The 21,952-nt window shown below is 38.1% G+C and overlaps 1 protein-coding gene across 3 annotated transcripts in view; it reads right to left on the bottom strand.

The window, feature by feature from the left end:
* The window catches only part of hbs1l (HBS1-like translational GTPase), a 34,424-nt gene extending 17,999 nt beyond the window's left edge, over nt 1-16,425 (bottom strand). The window contains exons 1-5 of one of the 3 annotated variants that reach the window (XM_079801931.1): nt 16,247-16,411; nt 15,625-15,690; nt 14,577-14,717; nt 10,449-10,658; nt 6,820-9,586 (exon numbers count right to left, since the gene is read on the bottom strand). In XM_079801931.1, the coding sequence (XP_079658057.1) occupies nt 8,271-9,586; nt 10,449-10,658; nt 14,577-14,717; nt 15,625-15,690; nt 16,247-16,289 (1,776 nt within the window). In that variant the 5' untranslated portion in view covers nt 16,290-16,411 and the 3' untranslated portion in view covers nt 6,820-8,270. Of the gene's footprint in view, nt 1-6,819; nt 9,587-10,448; nt 10,659-14,576; nt 14,718-15,624; nt 15,691-16,246 lie in introns of those variants that run through there. The other 2 variants (XM_079801929.1, XM_079801930.1) reach the window with 2 other exon arrangements.
* Nucleotides 16,426-21,952: the final 5,527 nt, after the last annotated feature.

Here is a 21,952-nt window from a genome sequence, read left to right as displayed (position 1 = left end):
CCTATTTAAACACCAGTGAGACATGATCCTACCTGATTATCTACCATCTCTTTTACTAGCTGACAGTGACTGTTACACACATCTCTCACTCTGTCCTTATATCTTTCTAGATCTGCGTATGACCTGCTAGCCCTTGTTTGCTAATCATTATGAATCAAATTCCATAGTGCAGCAGTGATAGAATCACACCTACAGAGAACAATAATAAAAATAAAAAAAAATAAAAAAAAAATTAACAAAATAAAATGTTTCTTCCATCTTACATTGTCTAACTAAACAGTCTGGAAAGTCGAATGGGCTTTGCTCCAATAGAGGGCACTAGTGTAACAAGTCCAGGAAAGAAACAAAATAAACCTATACAAAAAAACCAAGAAGGAACCTTCTGTCCAAAACACTTACAACCTACATTATCTTCTCTCCAGCTTATCTTCCATCCCCTTCTTTTCCATATCAGTTATTTTTATTGGGTTGAGTGTAGCACGGACGTCCCATAACTATGGGGAATCCCCGTACACTCACCTTAAGACTGCCATTCAGATATGCTGAATTCACAATGACATCTCATGCACTATTACAGATTTTCTCACATGCGGCCTTGCCCTTACGGTACACACCTGCTGAAAACAATACATGAACAAGACAGATGCACTCAGATGCATCACACACTGCACTTATTTAATCTCTTTCATAAACAGAGAAGGGCAAAGGTTGACAATGTCCCATTCATGCAAACTTTTAGGCCTTTCTCCTCAAACCTCCATCTATATACAATACTAATTAAAACTAGATTTTAAGACAACCTTTGCAAAACCTTAGAACACCTTAAAGGGATAGTTCACCCAAAATTGAAAATAAAGTCAGTAATTACTCACCCTCATGTTGTTCCAACCATGTAAGACCTTCGTTCATCTTCGGAACATAATTTAGTATATTTTTTATGAAATCTGAGATTCAAATCTTTCTATGAATCTTTTTATGAATTCGCGGGAGTGCCACGACGCATGCGCGAGAACTGAGATTACGGCGTTCTGCAGCCAGTAACAAGTAGTAGTAGAAGAAGAACGCCGTAATCTCAGTTCTCGCGCATGCGTCGTGGCACTCCCACGAACTCTCGTCAGAGGCTCAAATTGAACAACAATAATAGTGGGATAAAGTCGTTATTTTTGTTGTTTTTCCGCTCAAAAAGTATTTTCGTCGCATGATAGACTTAATACAGAGCCACTGTAGTCATTTGGACTCCTTAAATGACGTTTTTACTTACTATTCTGGGCCATCAAGTTTCATTCCCTCTGAAAGCCTATGGAGGAGTGAGACAGCTCTCAGATTTCATCAAAAATATACTAAATTATGTTCCGAAGATGGACTTTATTTTCAATTTTGGGTGAACAATCCCTTTAACAACGGCATAGCAACATTCTGAAATCCAGAACAACTTACATTTTTAAGATTCAGAACACCCAGCAACATCCTAGTAAACACTCAGAACACCCAAGCAGCTGCAGAGCAACCAATCAGATTCAGAACACCTCTAGCAGCCACCTACGCTGCGTTCAATATCGAATACTTCCCTGCTATATTGTATATAGTAACAGTAGGCGAAAAGCAGGGCTCCGAACCGGTTCAAGGAACGAAAACGAAAACCGGAAATGAACGAAATTTTAAGAGGAACAAAAACGAAAACGAAATCAAAATCATTTTGAATCGTTCTGAACAGAAACGTTAATTTGAAATGACCATTAACCGCTTAATAACGTTATTTTATCGTTCTCTTTAATATTTTTATTTGGCAGTGACCAATCATGAAATGAGTAGTCCAGCATATGACGTTGACGGATCAAGCGTGAGTGAAATGCCCGCGCACCATCATCTATGAATCTACCGTCAGTGCAGAGCGCGCATTTTCATGCCTCAAGTACATTCTTTCGCAGGTATTGGAGGACATTCTTTTCGAACGTTTAAATAAGCAGTACGGACTTTAAGCTCAAATAAACTGATTTAGGCTAGTTTATGGATTCCGTTTAAGCCTATCCAAGTAGGCTATAGCATCTATCAAACATTTTTCCTATAGTCTTTCAGATTGCCAATACAGGTCAATGTTTTCTATATAGACGGTTGATGCTTCGCATTAAATGGTATGTTATATTGCATTAAATGATCAAGCTTTATTAGCTGACTGAATTTGATTATGTGATGCAAGGACGTGTTGCGCAGTGTTTGCTTTGAAATTACCAGTTGACAGTGCATTAAAAGAGCAATAGTTATCCAGTTTATTTATTCTTTATTTATACATTTTTTAAAACAAGTCGTGTTGAAAAAAAGTTATGTAACGTTACAAAGAATGTTATCACTCTTCTGAAAAGAAGGCATAAGAGGCCACTTTCGATTGTCTAACGCTCCAAAACAGGTCCGCTGTTTATGCTTTGTAATTAATGCATGTATTTCTGTTGTGGTTTTAAAAATGTTATGAAATAAATATTCAAGTTTAATTACCATGCGTTATATTATCATTGAGTGAAAATAAGTCTATTTATACATATTTGTTTAAAGTATAGGCTAAATTAAAATAACGTTATTAACCGGTATTTTTTCAAATCAAACCGTTTTCGGAACAGTAATTTTTATTGAGGAACGCAAAAACGGAAACGCTATAATATCAATTTTGCTCGGAGTAAACCGATTGATATTTTTTTCCGTTTTTAAGCCCTGGCGAAAAGTCCCCGGATGACCTACTACTTTGGGTGCGATTCTGAAGTGCGTATTCGATGAACACTTTACTATCTCACGAGGCCACGGGAGAGGATTAATAAATAGAGCTGAAGGGACGCAATTGATGCTGGTAGGTCACATGATAATGACAATATGGCGTATGTAGTATGTCTGGATTACATTCATAGTACACACATTAACACTATATAGAACATCGTTTTTTAATGGTTGCGAAGTAAGTTCAAATTCAAATGTAGTACCTACTCAGACAGTACGCGATTACGGACGCAGCTTTGGTCAGACAAGTTATCAAAATGTTCTCAAGAGTATACAAATTGCCATATACAAAACTCACTACCATGATGTAAGGGTGAGCGTTCTGGTCGAATTTTAGCATGTTGCTATGTGATAGCTAGGGTGTTCTAGGTGTGCGACCCCGCCCCCCCCAAACCCCTTAACCAGAAAGTTCGCCCTACAGCTAATTGTTAAGGTTAAGGATCCCGCGTTCTGATATCGCATACTGTCTGAGTAGGTAATACATTTATACGGGTAGTATGAATGAAATTCGGACGTACTACATCTGCCATGTTGTTACTGTCACATGCCCTACCAGGGCCTATCCATTGTATGCACATACTGTTTTTTGCATACTATATAGTATGGAAGGATATGTATTCGGACATACTACTCTTTTGGAGACATGCTTTTCAGATACTATATAGTAGGGAAGTATTCGCTTTTGGTTTGATGGTTATTTTTAGCTTGTTGCTATGTTGCATCTAGGGTATTCTAAAGGCCTGTTCACACCGGGACGATTTTGGTACGCGTTTATCGCCTCGTGACAAAACAAAGGGGGCCAATGTGAGTGTGCACACCGACGCGCAAACTGGCAGGCATGAAAGAGTCATTTAAAAAAATTAAAAAAACACCTTGGGTTCGTTTTGTTTTGACACGGCGAGTTAAAAACTGTCCTACCAATGAGATTGGCGCTTTTGTTTATGTGCCTGGAGCTGCTGAAGTTACAGTAAAACACGACTTGGTGGGGCTCAAGCACAAAACGGTCTTGCCGAGCACACATTGATATGACGTAGTAGTAGTAAGTACACAAAGAAGAAGATGAGCTGCTAATACTGCCAGTTAGCAAAAAGTGTGTGAATGGTTTTGGCAAGTAAATACTGTCTCTCTTCTTCTTCTGCATGACAAGCGCGTGTCAGAAGCGTAAAGTGCCGCAGCACCACCTTGTGTACCGGGAGCACCATCTACTGAATTTTCACTTTCTAAAAAAATCTCGAAAACCGCAGCCCATAAGCGCGCGATATTCGTCCTGGTGTGTACAGGCCTTAATACATTGCAAGAGTGTTGCTATGGGGGAGGGTCGGAATCCAAGCAGTTTTAGGTCATTGCTACAGTTTTTTTTACTTTACCAAGTAAAAACAAGCCATGACTTTGATATTTAGTACCCTAGATATGTATCGTCCATTTTATCGTCCACAGAAGAAAAAAAAACAAAAACATGCAAGTCTAATCATTCGGAAAAGTAATAGCACCATTCTCAGAAACAAGCCACAAGATTTGAGGCATCATTCATCTCTGTAGCACAAACAGTTCAGGACAAGTTGACTGCCAAAGTTTTATTTTTAGGGTTAGGGATTCCTTTAAATCCATAACTCCAAGCATGATGCTTAACCTAGCAAACACCATTAATAAACCTAAACAACAATTCTATTTCTTTAACCTAATTAGGTATGTAGACTACTGTGTTTGAAGTCTGTGCAGGTTTACTCTAAAGGAGTAAAACCATCTAGCTCTACTGACAGCAGAATGAGAAATCAAAAAACAGTCTGACAGAGAAGGAGAAAACTAGCTACAAATGATCTTTATTCACACTCTCAAATAGGGTCAATAACCTCTCTCTCGCTCTCTGACCAATCTATGTAGTGCTGCACGACTCGCAGCAGACACAATGACATATCACCATTTCTGCAAAAGCCACAAAGTGCAAAAAAGGGAGAAAACGTCAAAGAGCAGTAACAGGGCCAGCTGTAAACCAGTCACTCTTTCCTGTGTGGGCGGCAAAAGAAGGCAGAGAAAACAGAGAGGGGGAAAAAAGGGATAGATGAATTGGTGGTCAGATGGCAAAAAGATAGAATTTACAAAAAGGAGTTAAAGACTGCAAGTTTGAAAGGTGAGCTGCAGCATGCTTTTCAAAAGCAGGCCCTCACCCACGCTTGGCTCGGCAAACAGAGAGTTAACAAGAACGCATGTGAGAAGTGAAGATACAAGTGTGTGCAGTCAAAGCATCCTAACAGTATAAAAAAAAAAAAAAGCTTTTACATTTTATGAAGAATGGATGTTCGCCTATGTAAAAACCGTCATCATGGTGCTAGGATAATCCAGGTGGTTGCCAGGGCATTGCTATGCTGAGGGTGTTCTAATGGGTTTTAAGGTTTGCTGCTTCCTGTTCTGTCAAAAAGAGCTCATCAGCATGAGATTCTGGTCTCTAGATATGGCACAGGTCCCTCTTTCAATGGACGTCTATACGATTTTTTTTTTCCAGTTTATTGTCCACCAGATGCAAAATCATAAGTCTGATTTCTTAGAAATGCAAAAATTAATCTCTGACCTCAAATGGCACGATTTGAAAGTTTATTCTCAGCTAAATTTTAATTCTTTCATCATTCACTCAACCTCATGTTGTTCCAAACCTGTAAGACACAAAATAATTGAAAAAGGTATTTTTTTTTATTCATACAATGAAAATCAGTGGGGTCCAATGTTGTTTTGGACCCCATTGACTTTCAATGTTTGGACAAAAAAAGTTGAAACCTTCAAAATATCTTTTTTATTCCACAGAGAAGGAACATTTTGGCACGACATGAGGGTGCAATAAATAATGACATTTTTCATTTTTAGAATCTTTAGGATTAGCAGTTTGCTCAAATATCTAACACCGTGTCCTAACTACACGCGACGCAATAAGATTCCAGCGACAAGCAACATGTCGGTATACACAAGACGCGACGCGACTGCGAGATGCAACAAATCAATCAAAAACCACAGCCAATCAGAACAGCGTGTGGGCGGGCTCTCGCGGCAAGTGTACAGCACCTGAGATTAATCTTGACGGCACTCGCAAGGAAGTACATAATCCAATTCACAAATATTACACCATTTAAACATTACTAAAAAGTTACTAAAACAATCTTTGTCATAGAATATACTTATTTGAACGTTTGAACGTTCTTGTTTCAATTTGTTCTAAGGTGAATTATCCATTGTTGCTTTTAGTAGGACATTAAACATTACACTTTTAACATTAAATAAAGGACATAAACATTATCTGAGATTATCATTGCCATTTGTTTTGTGTTGTTGTTCCAGCCGCGACGTCACAGACAAATAGAAACCGTTTCAAAAATAGAATCGTCGCGGCTGGTTAGGACAAAAACTCAAATTAACATGGAAAAGATACCTTTTAGTAGTTAGGACACGGTGTTACTCTAAGGGCCAGATTTACTAATAGCTTGCACCAAAGTAAATCGTGACTAGTTTAACGTCAAAAGAGGGTTTTTTTGTCGTTAAAAAACTACTATCAGGATTTACTAAAGACACGCAGTGAAAAATTAGCGCTGAAAAGGTGTGGACAGAGTTATTTTTGCGGCTGACCTTATTGCATATGCATTTATAGGAGTGTCTCTTTCAGACGCAAAATTTATGGAAGGAGCGTATTTAAATGAATCCTGTAAGGTGATTTACTAAGGTTTGCGCTAGTCAATTTACTGGTATTTGCACCATTATTTATGCCCAAAAAAGAACGTATTAAACCAGACGCTATTTTGCGCTGCTCCTAGTAGATTGCGTTGGTCATTATGCAAATGATCCAGCTGCATCTGTGTTCTTTAATTTGCACGTCGTCAATAGATCACGCGCAGAACTTTCCATCCCCTTTACACTTTTCTGGAATTGCGCTCTCATGCTAATTTGCTCTGTTCATTGAATCTGGCCCTAAGTACAATAGCAATAACTACTTATTGCACCACTAGAATTCAGTGTGAGCATTTAAACTCAACAGGAACTGTCAGTGATTAAATGGCCAGAACATTTAGTCTCTTAATTAAATCTTTTAGTTTATTTAAGCTTAACTAAGTCTAATTCACCAACAATCCTAAAAACACCCACTTTTCAAGTGATTAACAGGATTATACTGTTTAAGACACTAGGTCAGTGTGCAATGAGGAAATAAAGCCAATCTAAACATGCAGGTGTGTGTGTGCTTTCAGACCATCTTCAGATCTGTGCATGTGTGTATCATCTCCCAAGGTGGATGGTCTACCACAATAAAAGCAAAGCCTTTGTAAAATCTCTTCCAATATGCTCTGGGCGTGTTAACACCTTTATGTGGCCACAAAGACTATGTACTTTTATACGTACATATGCACGCGCAAAAACACACACACACACAGTCACACGTAAGTGATAAACACCGCAAGATAACACACCCTTTAAGGTGAGCAAAAAACAAGCTCAGCCTCAGAACACACATAATGTTCCCCTCCACCCCCACATATTCACACACTCCTCTAACATCAATCTCAGAAATGAAACTGGAAAATCTTTATTTCAGAATATATAGAAAACGTCAGGCCCATGGCCACATCAGTGTACATCAGTGCTTTAAAACAACTTAAAAATGCAGCAGACAATCAAAAATGAAAAACAAATAACAAAATGTCTATTACACATTAATTATTATCAATAAAACACAATTTTACAGTGTTGGGTGTCAAAACACAATAGGGAAAACTCCAGGTGTCCCCCAAACCCAAATGCCTTCCTTCTTTCTGTGTTTGTGGTAAACCAGAGCTGCACCTCATTTCAGCAAAACAGCTGGAGAGAAAATCTGCTGTTTTTTTTCCTTTATCTTTTGCACTCTATCTGCTCCTACTCTGTATTTTCTTTTCGTTATGTAGAGCGACTCTAGAATTTAATCAATACTTTGTCATAAAACTACATAATCAGGTACAAAAATATACATTCAGCCTAATGAACTATTTTTAAAAAGTGGAAATATGAAAAATCAAAATGAAAAAATTAAAACTTTAAAAGTAATACTGAATTACTATCTGAGGTTTTGATATTTTAGAACAAAAGTCCTTTATAACTTTCCAGTGTAATGGTTAGTTGTAAATAAATACACAAAATTAGAAAATACAAAAACATAAAGAATTATATGGGCAATGGTATAAAATAGCAGTCTCAGTTCTTTCAATAATAATTTCAGGGCTCAAATGTACAACCATTTGAGTGCTGACCTATAATTAACATCTGAAATTTAATTTTTTCCTAAAATTATTCATGCTAATCTATACATTTCATTCTATAAAGTATTATTTTTGCATTCAGTCAGACAACTTCTAGATATAGCCCTGGTTCTTTGGATTATGGGTTAAGATGTAACATCATAATCTTGTGTAAAAAAATTAACAAGAGCCTCCAAACTGTTTTATATGTACAGTACAGTTTGGGAGATTTTTTAAAATGTACTGAAAAAGGAAAAAAAAAAGTCAGTCTCGAGTAAAAGCTTTTTTCTGATTTGCTTTGACCATGTCATCTGGAGAGGGCGTGTCGAAAGAAAACGGGGTGATGTGATGGAGCGGTAGACACTGCACTCGTTCCTTCACTCTCTCCATCTGTCTGCTGTACAAGAATGCATTATGCGTCGCTTGACTGTGCCGACTCTTCTTGCTGCTCCCTGGCACGCACAACGCGAACGCAAAAATTGATGGTTCAGCAAACACGCGTTTTTTCTGACTAGCAGAGACGTGGGTAAAACTCAAAAGGGTTGGAGAGCTACTGTCAGGAGTTGTTTGGGAGATAAGCGCGCTAAGATCGACGCTCCGATTTAAGCTTAGTGAGAGGGGCTTAGGTAATGCTTTTGCAGATTTGTTTGATGCTTGATGATTAGACCCATTTTCACTCTTGAGAGATGCAGTGCATGCAATTGACGATTGGTGTCGGGACATGAGTTCGGACAGAGATGGTGCCTCTGAAAAGCCCGGAGGAGCATTTGCAGCAGATGTTTGGAAAGGCTTTTGGATGTGCGTATTGTTTTGTGTACCAGAAATATATGAATTTTGGGTGTCTTGGAGTCCTGGTAAACTGTCATAGAGTTTGGGACTGCTGTCCTGGTGCTCCTGAATTAGCTCAGCCAATGAAAGGCTTCCAGAGCTCTTTTCTTGCCCAGGTACTCCTAACGGCCCACTGCTTTGAAGGACAGACCTCAAACTTCCTAAGGAGACAGGAAGAGGGGCGGACCGCTGGGAATCCTGCAGCGCCAGACTACTGAGAGAGCAGGTTAGAAGAGATGAGGGGGATGTGACACCCAGACCAGCTGGGACAGAGGTTCCCAAAGAGAAACCAGGAAAGAGAGACACCCCAGAGCCAACAGACAAACTGGAAGACGGTGGGATGCTTTGACCCTGAGACAGAACTGCAGAAAGTGGGGCAGTAGGACCAAGAAAAGAACCAAAAGGACTGGTAGTAAGAGGAACTGTATAATCCAATGAGACCCCAGTGGAGGCAACTAAAGGAGGAATATTTGTACACTTCTGTTCATGATGAGCTATTACTTGGGTGAGTGAACTTTGTCCTAAAGTACCATCACTGCCCAAATTATGGCTTGAAACCACTTTTATATGACCTTTTGCCAAACTTCCCAGACCAGGGGGAGGATTTAGTGCAGTACGTTCGGTGTTTGGTTCAGGCATGGCTAACAGATCACTGAGGTTGTAAGACTGACCACCGTCTCGTTTCAGTGGTTTGCATGAATGTGCACTTGATACAGTCTTAATACTATCGTGTGATGGAGAAAAGAAGGCTCCTTACCTTACGAGGGCCAATCGTAGTCAGAAAGTGCAACCGAGAGGTTGAGGAAGGAGATCAATGGTTAGCCGAGACCACAGAGAGAGCAAGAAAAAGGCAATACGTTATACACGGTAAAATTAAGGATATCAGAGATAAACAACAACAACAACAAATAAAAACTCGGTCTGGTTGATGTAAACAATGTTAGCACTTGAAGCCTAGAAAAATTAGTATCTTACATTTTTTAATTGTTTGTTTATTAAATATTTAATGCCATGTAAATAGTCAATATCACAATCCATAAAATAATTATAAAAAACATTTCAACTTGACATAAGATAGAAAATGTAAAACACATTCAGATGACATTCCAAAATATTCCACGTAAACATGTTTCTGAATAAAAAGTTTTCTAGCAGTATCATAGAAATTACAGTCCAACAGAATGTTTTAAACAAAAGGTAAAGTAGAAAATTTGTCTTAAATATGACATATGACAAATAATAATAATAAATATCAGTAGTAGCAGTACTACTTTTATAAATAACTGTTAATGTTTTATTATTTGCATTTATTTATAGCCTCTGTTATTGAAACTCAAAAAAAAAAAAAAAAAAAAAAAAAGGTTCTCCCCAGTTTTGGAAAAACCCTGGAATTTAACATTTTCCCCTGAGACCTCATGCCAACTTTGTGTGTTTTAACTATCTGTGGTCTTGCTGGAGTGGTTTTCATTTTCATTTTGGATTAAATTACAGGCACATTTTTAAGTGGAAGTGACACAGATGTGTTTTGAGTAGTTAATGTGCTAAAAATGGTGTAGGGTTTTTTGTTTGTTGTGTTCTGATTTTGGGTGGAAGGGTGTGTATGCGTGTGTGTACCTTTCTGTGGTGCAGCTGTGGTGGTAGGCTCGGGCTGTGCGCTGGTTCTGGCTGGAGGGGCGAGTGTATTGGTGTTCTCCTCAGTTAGAATGAAATCAAGGGCCCGCTGAGGGTCACAGTCGTATTTAAGAGCTGCCTGAGTCAGTGAGGATTCTGGAATTGAGTCTCCTAGTACTGCCCTCATCTGATCCAAACAGGAATACAACTGACCTGTCCAAACACAAACATATTAATGTAAAATAAGGGTTAGGGTTAGGGTTAGGTACAAAACTGATACAATAATACAGGGATATACAGGGTTGATAGAGTTAGGTACAAAACTGATACAATAAACTGAATCTGGATTTTTTTTACAGGCACAAAGGATTAGATTAATAATTAGATCAGTACAAAAAAAGCACAATTTTTGCAATAAAATATCCAAAAACCACTAGGACAGTGTTATATATATTTTGTTCAGTTGAGTACTTACAATATCCCAAATGTTTCCAACTATTTGTAAATCGTGAGAAATTGCTATTTTAACCAAGGAACCGGGACGTGTGAGGGAGTCGCCTGTCGATTGAGTCATATCTGCGTTACCCTCAGTTTTCGATTTTATTTTGCAGAAACGCTTTACTCTCACTGTTGCGCTCATCCTTTTAACAATCGCTCCAGCGGCCTTGCTCAACTCCCGTAACACTCGGTCCTGCTCTGCTTCATACTACAGAAACATTAATAATCGCATCCATGAACATGATTTCTGCCTGAGTCCTATCCCGATTCTTTTCAACCAGCTGTGAGGTGAAGACCACATGTCCCAAGATTCTACGCTCAAACGTGGCGTCATCAAGCTTCACCTTTGTTTTGTATAGGCGACCTCTAGCGGACGGAAAAATGACAGTGCACCTTTAAGTTTAAACCTTTACTACCTTTTAAAGGATTGGGGTCAATAAGATTTTTTAAAAGAAATGTATACTTTTATTCAGCAAGGATGCAAGTATCATGGTTTCCACAAATATAATAAGCAGCATTTGTTTTTAACATTGATTATGTTGATAAATGTTTCTTGAACACCAAATCAGCATATTGAAAAGATTTCCGATGGATCACGCGACACTGAAGACTGGAGTAATGAATAGTAGAGTACTAAAGTAATTTTTAAATTGTAATAATATTTCAGTGATTATTATAATTAATTATTCTATATCACAATATTACTTTATTTTTATATCAAATAAATTCAGAAGTGGTGAGCATAAGAGACTATTCTCAAAAACATTTACAATTTTACCAACCCCAAACTTTTGAAAGGTAGAGTACATATTCTCAAATTCCACTAATTGTTGGGTTGTCTAAACAACTAGCTGGTTAGGCTGATTTAGTCCACCAGACCTTAATCAGACACATTTCTTAGAGATCCAACACTGCAACATTTATGGTGTGTTTAGTTTAGTTTTTTATAGACTACATTTCTACTGCCTCAAGGTGCAGCCTAAAGTGCTGTACAAAGCAATCAACATAACCAAACAAAGGAAATACAAAAACACCACAACATACAATTAATATTTAGTTCTCTCCTGGATCCGAGTCAAACAGCAAGCTATAAAAGTGCTTCTTCAAAGCAGTTTTAAAAGCGTTCAAAGTGTGGACAGAGCAGATGGCAAGCGGTAAGTCATTCCATAGCCTAGGACTGGCTATCGAAAAGGCACGGTCACAAAACACGGTCACCTTTTTGCTTTAGTCAGGATCATGGTATATGGAGCAATAATTTATCTGCCAATCTCAGATTCTTTACTGGCCGGTGCGAAATAATAAAATCTGACAAATAAGAGGGCGCTTTTAAAATTATTAATATGGCCTTGAAGTCAATCCAAAATCTTAAGGGATGAATCATGATAAAATCAGGGTGATTCTGTCCCTCTTTCTTATACCAGTCAATAGTCTAGCATCGGCATTTTGAACCAGCTGCAATTGATTCACCAATGACTGAGAGAGTCCTAAATACACAACATTACAATAGTCCAGTCTGGATGATATAAAAGCATGGATGGTCTCTAGATAAGAGCATGGGTTTCATTTTAGCTATTAATCTTAAGTAGTAGAAACTAGTTTTCACCACAGCACTAACTTGTTTAGCAAAATTCAGCTCGGAGTCAAGAAATACACCCAGATTTTTTGTGTATGGATGAACATTTCTAGAGAGCGGCCCTAGGTAGCTAGAGATAAGTGGCGAAGAGCTTTAAGTGAAGGAAATTCTTAGCCATCCAGCCTTTTACTTATCCAGACACTTAGCAATGTTGGAACAGGACATATCAAGTGGATGTAGTGGAACGTACAATTCAGCCTTCGCCGCAAGTTTGATTGACAGGCGATCTGACCAATCACATCGCCGAATTTGCCGTTTTGTCCGACAAAGCAGTCAGGAGAGTTAGTAGATTAACGTTGGTGGACTTGAACTTGGAGAAACTTGGTGTACTGACGTCTTTCCGCGGCTGAAACAACATTTCTTTTAGTGTTCATTCATGTTTATTTCGTGCTTATCAATGAACTACAAGGAAGAGATAATCGGTTCACGAGCCGCTTTAACTGAGGTGCTACAGCGATCACGACACATTAAAGAGCCACAAAACGGTATTTATTGTTTAAATTTCTTTTAAAAAAAAATGAACATTTCAAAGTAGAGACTTTGTTTCGTTGCTCTGTCCTGTCTGTCGGCGTGTTTTCAGTGTCGTGTTTGTCCGCGATGTATTTTCTCTACGTGAGAACGTGTGTGTGTGTGTGTGTGTTGTGAGAGCGCCATGGCTTGTCGGACATAGCAACAGTAACTAAAGGGGGCGGGTCTTTGCAAACGGTCAATTGAATGTCATCGGCATAACAGTGGTATGTGATCTCATATTTCCTGAAAATAGACCCCAAAGGTAACATATACAGACAAAATAAGATAGGACTTAATATTGACCCTTTGGGGAGCCCACATGATAGAGGAACTGAAGGTGATGAATGATTACCAATTTTAACTGAAACAGACCTATTGTTCACACTTGTAGTTCGGTTCGCTTGGTTCAAACAACAACAAACTAGTCTTGGGCTAAATGCGCTTGTTGTATGACCGTAGACTATGATGGTATTTTGACCAGCTGAGACCTAGGACGCGGTTCTGATGCCTTCACGACTATGATGTGAAAAAACAGGTATGCTTGAGCATTCTGTCCTATTTAGGGTTGCATCTTGTGACATCATGCCCTGTTTTTGGTTTGTTAACATGTCTTTGGTCTGTATTGCGTTCATATTTCATTCAAAGCGCACCACAGTTCCTTTGGAAAGTGGACACGCTTGTCAGGGTTCGGTGGCAGCGTTAACACTCATTCAAATGAACTGCACTAACAGAGCAATCCCAAGCATGCCAAGTGTGAACACACCCTTAGTAGAAATAGGCCCTACTTTTAGACTGTCGGCTGAAATCCTTTGAGAATTTGTATCTTTATTAGTGCTGAACGATTAATTGCATTTTTGATAATATTGCGATATGATAAAACAAGATTTTTTATCCGCAAAGGCTACGATTACACTCTGGTCACGTGACATGCTACACTTATCTGTCCAATAGTGTGCTATTGGTTCATCATATACAATGGGGGTGGGAGAAAAGATTCTCTCTTCACCTATTCTGATTCTGAGCTTCGTTTTTAACCACAGATGTGCGATGACTCTGCGTGTGTTTTGGAAACACCCTTATTCTGCTTGCTTCCAAATTGCTCACACAAACACACACCACTCGAACCTAAATCGTACAATAATCTCCCATAAAGTTTGGAAAGGTTGAAGTATATTACAACTACAATGCACAGGAAGCGCTTTGCTTGATGTTACGCTGTTACTTGTCTAGCCCACTGGCATCATTTATGTCGTTTGGAAATCAGTGGGCTAATATATTAAAAATATGAAACTCACTGACAGAAGATTGCTTTCCATTTGAAATGCTTGCGCATACGGCTGTTGCAAAATTAGATTATTTTGGACCTAATCTCTATATTAATCCCCTTTAAAGCACTGCCATTAAAAAAAATGTAAGCATAAATTAGAAAAACTTACTAGACAGCTAGTCATTAGAATAAGTGACCATGTTAACCAGTAAAGTCAGTGTACCTTGCTGGAGTGGGTCTAGTGTGCTTGTGATGGTTGGAGAGGTTGGCATCTCCTCTTCCTCCTCCTCATATTCTGCCTCCTCGACGGTCTCAACATGTCGAGCCTGCCTAGAGTCTTGACGTGAGTAGATAAACTGTGCGGCTATAGAAACATAAATTAACATCTCCATAAAAGACAAAAATTAACATCAATATTATACAGTTAAAGGGTCAGTTCCGTCATCAATTACTCACTTGTTTGAATAGTTTCAAACCCATAAGACTTTCGCTCATCCTCGGAACACAAATGAAGATATTTTTTATTAAACCTGAGAGATTCTGGTCTATTCATACAAAACTGCATTCATCCAAAACTCTAATACGTCTAAATGTTCATAAAAAGTCACAAATGTTCATTCTCGTGTGTCACACAGCACGTTTGAGCTTCCATTTACCACATTTGAGTACTCTGTCTGTGTATGTTTAATGTTAATATGTGAATAAAATTAAAGTCACTGAATTCAATCTCTTCATCATATAAAGTGATCATGTCTCTTCAACAGACTTGAACCATCATTTTGGGTGAACATTTGTGAAATTACTTTCAATGGAGGGATAGATTAAAAATATCTTAAATTGGTTTTTGATGAATGAAAGATGGACTTAAGTCTCGTGGGTTTGGAATGACATGACAGAGTAATTGATGTCAGAATTTTCATTTTTGGGTGAACTATTCCATGATTCAATGTGTTCAAGCATGGGGTATTTTTTTTTTGTTGAGAAAAGACAAATGGGGAGATATTTGATCAATGGCACAGCACTGGGTCATATAAGAAAGTAAAATAAAATACATAGGTTACTGGGACCAAAAAAATCTTATTTTTAATTTAATCCAGCATATATGGAAATATAAATGATAATGAAATATACAATCTTCAAATAAAAAATATAAATAACAATGGGAACATTTTGCAATTATGATTAATGACTGATCTAAATGACTGGCATCCTCAAAATAAGGAATTTACACAATTATTTAAATTACATGCAACTTTGATGAAAACACAAACCAGTGGCAGGAGAGATGCAGTAGTCATCCTCCACTGACTGCCCGTACATGTCATCATCCTCAAAGTCTATAAACAAAGGGAAAAATTGAGACAATTCTGTTTTAGTCCAAACCACAAAAGCTAGTTATAGTTAAAGCAAGTCCACAACATCAACAAACAGAAAAGCATTGATGGGGCCAAAAAGGCTTTGCTTAGTCAGCAATGCAAACCACCTGAAGCAATGCAAAAACAGTTATTAACCAATGTGACAGTCAAAAGTCACTAATAAAGGGAAGAAATAGAGTGAATTTATTAATCGTAACAAGAAAAAGAATCCAGCTGTTACTTTTGTCTTACATAAACTAGACGGCTGATTTGTGATCATCAAAACAGACCGATATATAAAGGCAACATGTAAAGTAACTGTTAGTTATGTTTTCAAATAGTAAATACAAATATTTGAGTTTAAAAGCACATAACTCGTTACCAGGTACACAGTCCAGCTGTTACCATCTGAAACAGTGACACGACAGCAGTCTGTCATAATCTGCAAGCACTGAACTCTGTATAAATAACAGCTAACTGGAAATCATACAGGCCTCTTAACATAAAAGCGGTTAAACATCATATTCCCCGTCTATACCTTCGTCGTAGTTATAACCTCGGACATTCCTGTGGCGGGACATTTTTTGTTCGACGGCTTTCTTTCACGTAAACAAAGTACGCGAGGCAAAATATAAATTGCCAGTGCAAAGTTTAAACATGCGTCTCAGTCCACAGCCGCCATGTTGACGGCCATCAGAACAAGAGGGACGCGCATGCGCAGTGTGAAATTAATCGGTGTACACATTTAGATTCTGAAAGTCAACTCTATGTATGAGATCCCAGATTAAACAATTGTGTTTTTAGTAAAAACTGGAATCTAAACGGAGATTATAGTTAACGCGGTACGTTTTGTAAAGGATTAATACACACGTTGTGTATCTTAGATGTCAGTATGAACATTTATAAGAAAGACAGCCTACAAAATGATATATAATGTATATAATATATATATCTATGTCTGTGTTTAACTTAAAGTGAAATATCATTATTAAGAAGCATAAAAAAGTGACATTTTGTTCTACAATACAAATGATACAGTATTTATAAATCAAACATTAACATAAAACACTCACACATATGACATCATGCAGTTTATACCAAACTAAATTTACGATGAGATTAATTAAATTAATACAGTTGCGTGACAGTTGGGGAACCTCTGAAAATGGGTTTTCCAACTAGCTTATCTATAATGTGTATATTTGTCACTTATTGTCATGTGTTTAATTGATCTTTTGACCTCCATAGCAGCCCAAGTGGAGAAAAAAATCCCCTGTCAGGTTTATCTCTCCTTGGAACACAAGACTCTGCAGCTGCGAAACCCACTCCTGGAAACCACCTTCAATCTCTCCCCTCCTCTCTGCTATATCAGATTTTTTAAGGATCTTGATCTTTCGGTTTCAATACTTTCAATAAATTGATGGCCCTACATGGAGGAATCATTTAGGAGACATGAACAGGGAACTAGGCTTATTGTTTAGTTCCCTGTTCATATCTAGGAGCCGTTCAGTCTGGGCTGTAAGGATAATTATCAAAAATATAGAGGAGAATAGGAGTTTAGGTGAATTTTGAATTAATTTGATTGCCATTTACATTGTAATGTCTTATAAGTCAGGAATAGTGAGGTATGTATAAATGAAGCTGTTCTGTAGAGCAGGTAGGCAGATAGATAATGTGAGAGATTTACCACAGTCACTAATCTGATACTGTTTGTGCTAAATAGGTTTCATTCACATCTGCATGACATTTAAACTTTGAGAACATGTCTAAATTTAACTTAAAACACACTCAGCACTGCAGATATACAGATGCTTCATTGCTTCATGCTTTCTTAGAGTGACCCAGTTCTATCAAGTCTACAGAGTAGGTTGCAAAGACACTGGTGGGAGGGGTTCTTTCCATGTGCAGAAAAAGCATCCCGATGCAATTCTGTATGAATTTATCTGATGTTATTTATAAGGAAATGTAAATTAAAATATCCAAAAAACCCTAGAACAATGTTATATATTTTGTTGACTTGTGTATTTGCATTATCCCAAATGTTTCCAAGAATGTTTAAATCCAGAGAAAAGAGCTATTTTAACCAGCACACGGACCTTGTCTGTGCGTCACCTATCAACGACATCATACCTGCGTTACCCTCGATTTCAGAATTTTTTTTTTTATTATTATTTTGTGGAAACCATGGAAACACCAAATACACTTTAATATATTATGTGTTTTATTAGACAGGTGAGCAACTGTTTGGATATATTCATCCACAGAAAACGAATCATTGTTATATAGCTCAACACAGTTAGTCTTATTGTTTAAATCTGGTTTTCTTGGTTTACCACGAGTACCATGTTTTACCATGCCTAATATGGATCTAGCTTAATTCAGTGTGAACAAGTGTCTAATAGTAGCCGAGCAAACGCACAGAGAAGCATATAACATAACTTTCAACACGCTCATATGTATCTAATATGATAAAAAAAAGCGCTGCGATAGCCCACATACGCATGACCGGAAGAAGCTGAAGCGGTGACATAATACAAGCTCAGCGTAATCAAGGCGTCATCAAGCTATGCCTTTATTTTGAATAAGCGACCAGTGGCGAAAAATTACATATTGTGGCTTTAACAACTACTGTATAAGTCCTGGTTTCACAGAAAGGGTTTAGATTAAGCCAGGATTAGGCCTTAGTTCAATAAAATTAGGACATTTAAGTAGCTTTTTTAAACGTGCCTTAGAAAAAAAAATTTTTTGCATCTTGAGACAAAACTTTGGCAGGGACATATTTTAAGATATCTCAGTGCAAGTTGCTTTCTGTTAAAACAGCTCAAACATGCATTTTAGTCTGGGATTATTCTTAAAGGGATAGTTCACCCAAAAATGAAAATTCTGTCATCGTTTACTCATCCTCAAGTTGTTCCAAACCTGTATGAGTTTCTTTGTTCTGATGAACACAAAAGAAGATATTTTGAAGAATGTTTGTGTAACCCCTTCTGTTCGAACCGCCCACTCCAAGTGGGACTCGAACCCGGGTCCGCCGGCATGAGAGTCGGACGCTCTAACAAGGAGGCAAAAGGCTGCAACCTCTAGCACCAGTCGCTAGAGCATCTCTTTTGATCAGAGGAGTGAGGTTTACTCGCACAGCAACTACAAGCTGGCCTTCGTTACATTTGCAACAAAGCAGAGAGAGCAACCATTGACTACCATAGTATTTTTTTCCCTACTATGGTAGTCAATCTGCTTGGTTACAAACATTCTTCAAAATATCTTCTTTTGTGTTCATCAGAACAAAGAAACTCATACAGGTTTGGAACAAATTGAGGAAGAGTAAATGATGACAGAATTTTCATTTTTGGGTGAACTATCCCTTTAAGCCTTGTCTGTGAAACTGGGGGGAAATGCCTTACTTTAAGTCAGCATGAAACAAAAGTTGCAACGTTACTTCTTGAATAGTGCGGGACTTGATTTTGTGATGTCATGTGAGCGACAGGTTGTCCCATGCTCACGCTAGTAAACATGTCATCAGAGAAGAGATGTCTCTGCAAGAGGGAGGAGAAGTTATTTTGATTAAAGATTCGAGGGCACATGAATTAAAAAAAAAGTTATGATGTACACGGATCAATATATAATAAATACTGAAATATTCTATACAAAAAGTCATGGTGACTTTAAATGAAGATAGCAAATAGTAGGAGGAGAGATGAGATGAAGGCGACAGGAGATGAACATTTGACTCACCCTGGATTCACCTTCGGTGTGGTATGTGTGTGCGGTGGGGGGATGTTTCATTCACTGCAACTTTCTAAAAAGTGTTACCCACAGGTTGTCTCGGTGGCTGGGTCTCTTGGTAGGGGGGATTGGAGATCAAATTCAACATTTTAATTTGCCATTAAAAAACACTGGTCAGTCTCAGTCTCGCACATCAAGTCTGTATGTCTATTTGTGGTGTATGTTTCCAGAATGACTCACAAATATTTTGAGGTCAATGGAAAACTGTGCACTACATCATCAGACGTGCTTATGTTAAGTGGTTCTCTTTGTACATTTGATCTTCTAGACGCATTTTAAAAGCTTTAGACATGTACTGTTTGAGTGTGTGTGGGGGGGGGGGGGGGGGGCTTAACAGGGTTGGAGAGAGTTGTACGGTCCGATTAATTATCAAATTAATTAGTTACTGAATTTTACTCATGTCATGGCTTTTCAGATAAGCAAAAGTATTTCATAATTTACTTTAATTGTTTGAATTTATTACTCAACTTTCTTCATTTTGTTGGTCAGTGTCATTCTTCATTCAAATAGGCCTAATTGGACATTTGATGTACAATATTAATCAAAATATTGTGAAATACTGAGAAACAGTCTGTGTTTTTAGATTCTGCTCGGTTTGAGATTCTGTTATTTATGCCATGCAATACAAACTTTTTTAAGTTGTTGTTGGATGACACCCCAGCAAATAGTGACATAGTTGCGATCTGTGTTGTGTAATCTATGAGTAGGTCATAAATCACATGTCCTCATAGGGAAGTAGACTACTGAAATAAAATGGCGACTAAGTGTTTTTTTCTTTTCTTCTTTTTTTAATGAAGCATCCCAGTAATAACCCCTCCTTGTTCTGCAATGGATGGATGGATGAGCGCTCTCAGTCATCAGCGCGCAGACACAACAGAGGCGCGTTCACGAGCTGCGAGCTCTGCTGAGCACGCGAGCGTCAGTGGTCAGAAACAATGGCTCGCGCTGACCGATATGATAAGTGACGGTCACAATGTGCCAACCAAGTGAGCGCAAAGGCAGACAACCTATAAAACAAAACATATAAACCACAACCCTAAAAGGGTGTGTGGAAAAAGAGAGAGCTTACTGGTTACCCTTGATGATTATGCAATTACGCAGACTATCACATGGCAACAGGTTGGACATGTCGGAGAACTTAAACAAGCTCCACTACTTTTATTTCCCAGACAAATAACCTGACAGTGACTTTAAGGAACAAAATGAGCTATATGCTTTATTGTGTAACTTTGGTTCTGAAGCAGAGGTGGTAGCTATAGGCTATTTCTTGAAAAGGAAAAGTGAAACTGTTGCAGCCCGATGAAAGCGAGAGAAGTGAAATAAAGTAGTTGAATACAAAATAATTCCTAGGAAATAACAGGGCAGCATATTTCGAACGAATATAATTTTAAGTAGATTTCAGAGTAATTGGCTCTCCATAACTCAGAGCACCTGAACTCTGTACGTATTAGAAAAAGTATCGAAAGATGTCATCGGTTCCGAAACGTGTATTCGTTCATCATCACATTACTAAATACTCCGACAGTGTTTTGTGCTCTGAAATTAAGCGCAACACTTCTGTTGAATCCACGTTATGATACATACGGAGACCAGCGTGTAGTCCGATTGTCGAACGAATGACTCTTGTGAACCGGTTCTTTTTAGTGAATCGAAAACACTGAATCAGTTCATTTCGCCATGTCTCACTCGAAATCTTAAACTTCTTAAGGCTTAAAGAGAGACAACGTGTTAAAGATACACATTATGAGTTTTGTTGTAGGCCTAATCAGTGGTATTTTATAAAAAACGAATAAATTGTTACCACATGTTTGTTAAGTATTTGTATTTAAAATACAGCTGTTAATTACTGATTTGCATTTATGCTGCATCTATGCTGCATCTAAGGGTCTGCCAAAAGTCACATAAATCTGAGTTTTACAGGAAAACACATCTTATAATGATTTTTTTTCTTATTTATTCTGTCAAAATATGAAACGATCATCACCTGGTAAAAATAAATAAGAACACTTTTAAAAAAAATTAAATATTTTTTTTGTTTAAAAAAAAAAGTAATTCTGAACAGAATCGAACCGGACTCCTTCACGATTCCGTCCCTCGCTCGCTCACTACAGCTTCAGTACCGCAGAAACAGCGCTAAGCCTGAGAGCATGCTTGAGAGAGGATGCCCGGACCCCTCACGCTCTGTTTCCCCCTGTTCTCCAAACTTTCACTCCCACTCAGAGTCCACATTGTCCTCTAAGAAACGTACTGCCACCCCTCCCTGCCTTTTTACCTCGAAAAACACAATTTAATTGTTCTAAAAGAACAACAGCGGCCGATTAGCGCGGACCTCTTGCTCAAAAGGCGCTCTAATGAGTGAATGGTAGATAGGGTGTGCGCATGCGCACGACCCGAGGCGCCAAATTTAGCGGGAGGGAGAGACAGCCCTAGCTTTGTCTGATGGATCTGTTTACAATATCGC

Source organism: Gobio gobio (genome assembly GCF_949357685.1).
Source record: "Gobio gobio genome assembly, chromosome: 21".
Classification (NCBI taxonomy): domain Eukaryota; kingdom Metazoa; phylum Chordata; class Actinopteri; order Cypriniformes; family Gobionidae; genus Gobio; species Gobio gobio.
The sequence above is the reverse complement of the archived record's forward strand: the minus strand, read 5'-3'. Positions and strand labels throughout refer to the sequence as shown.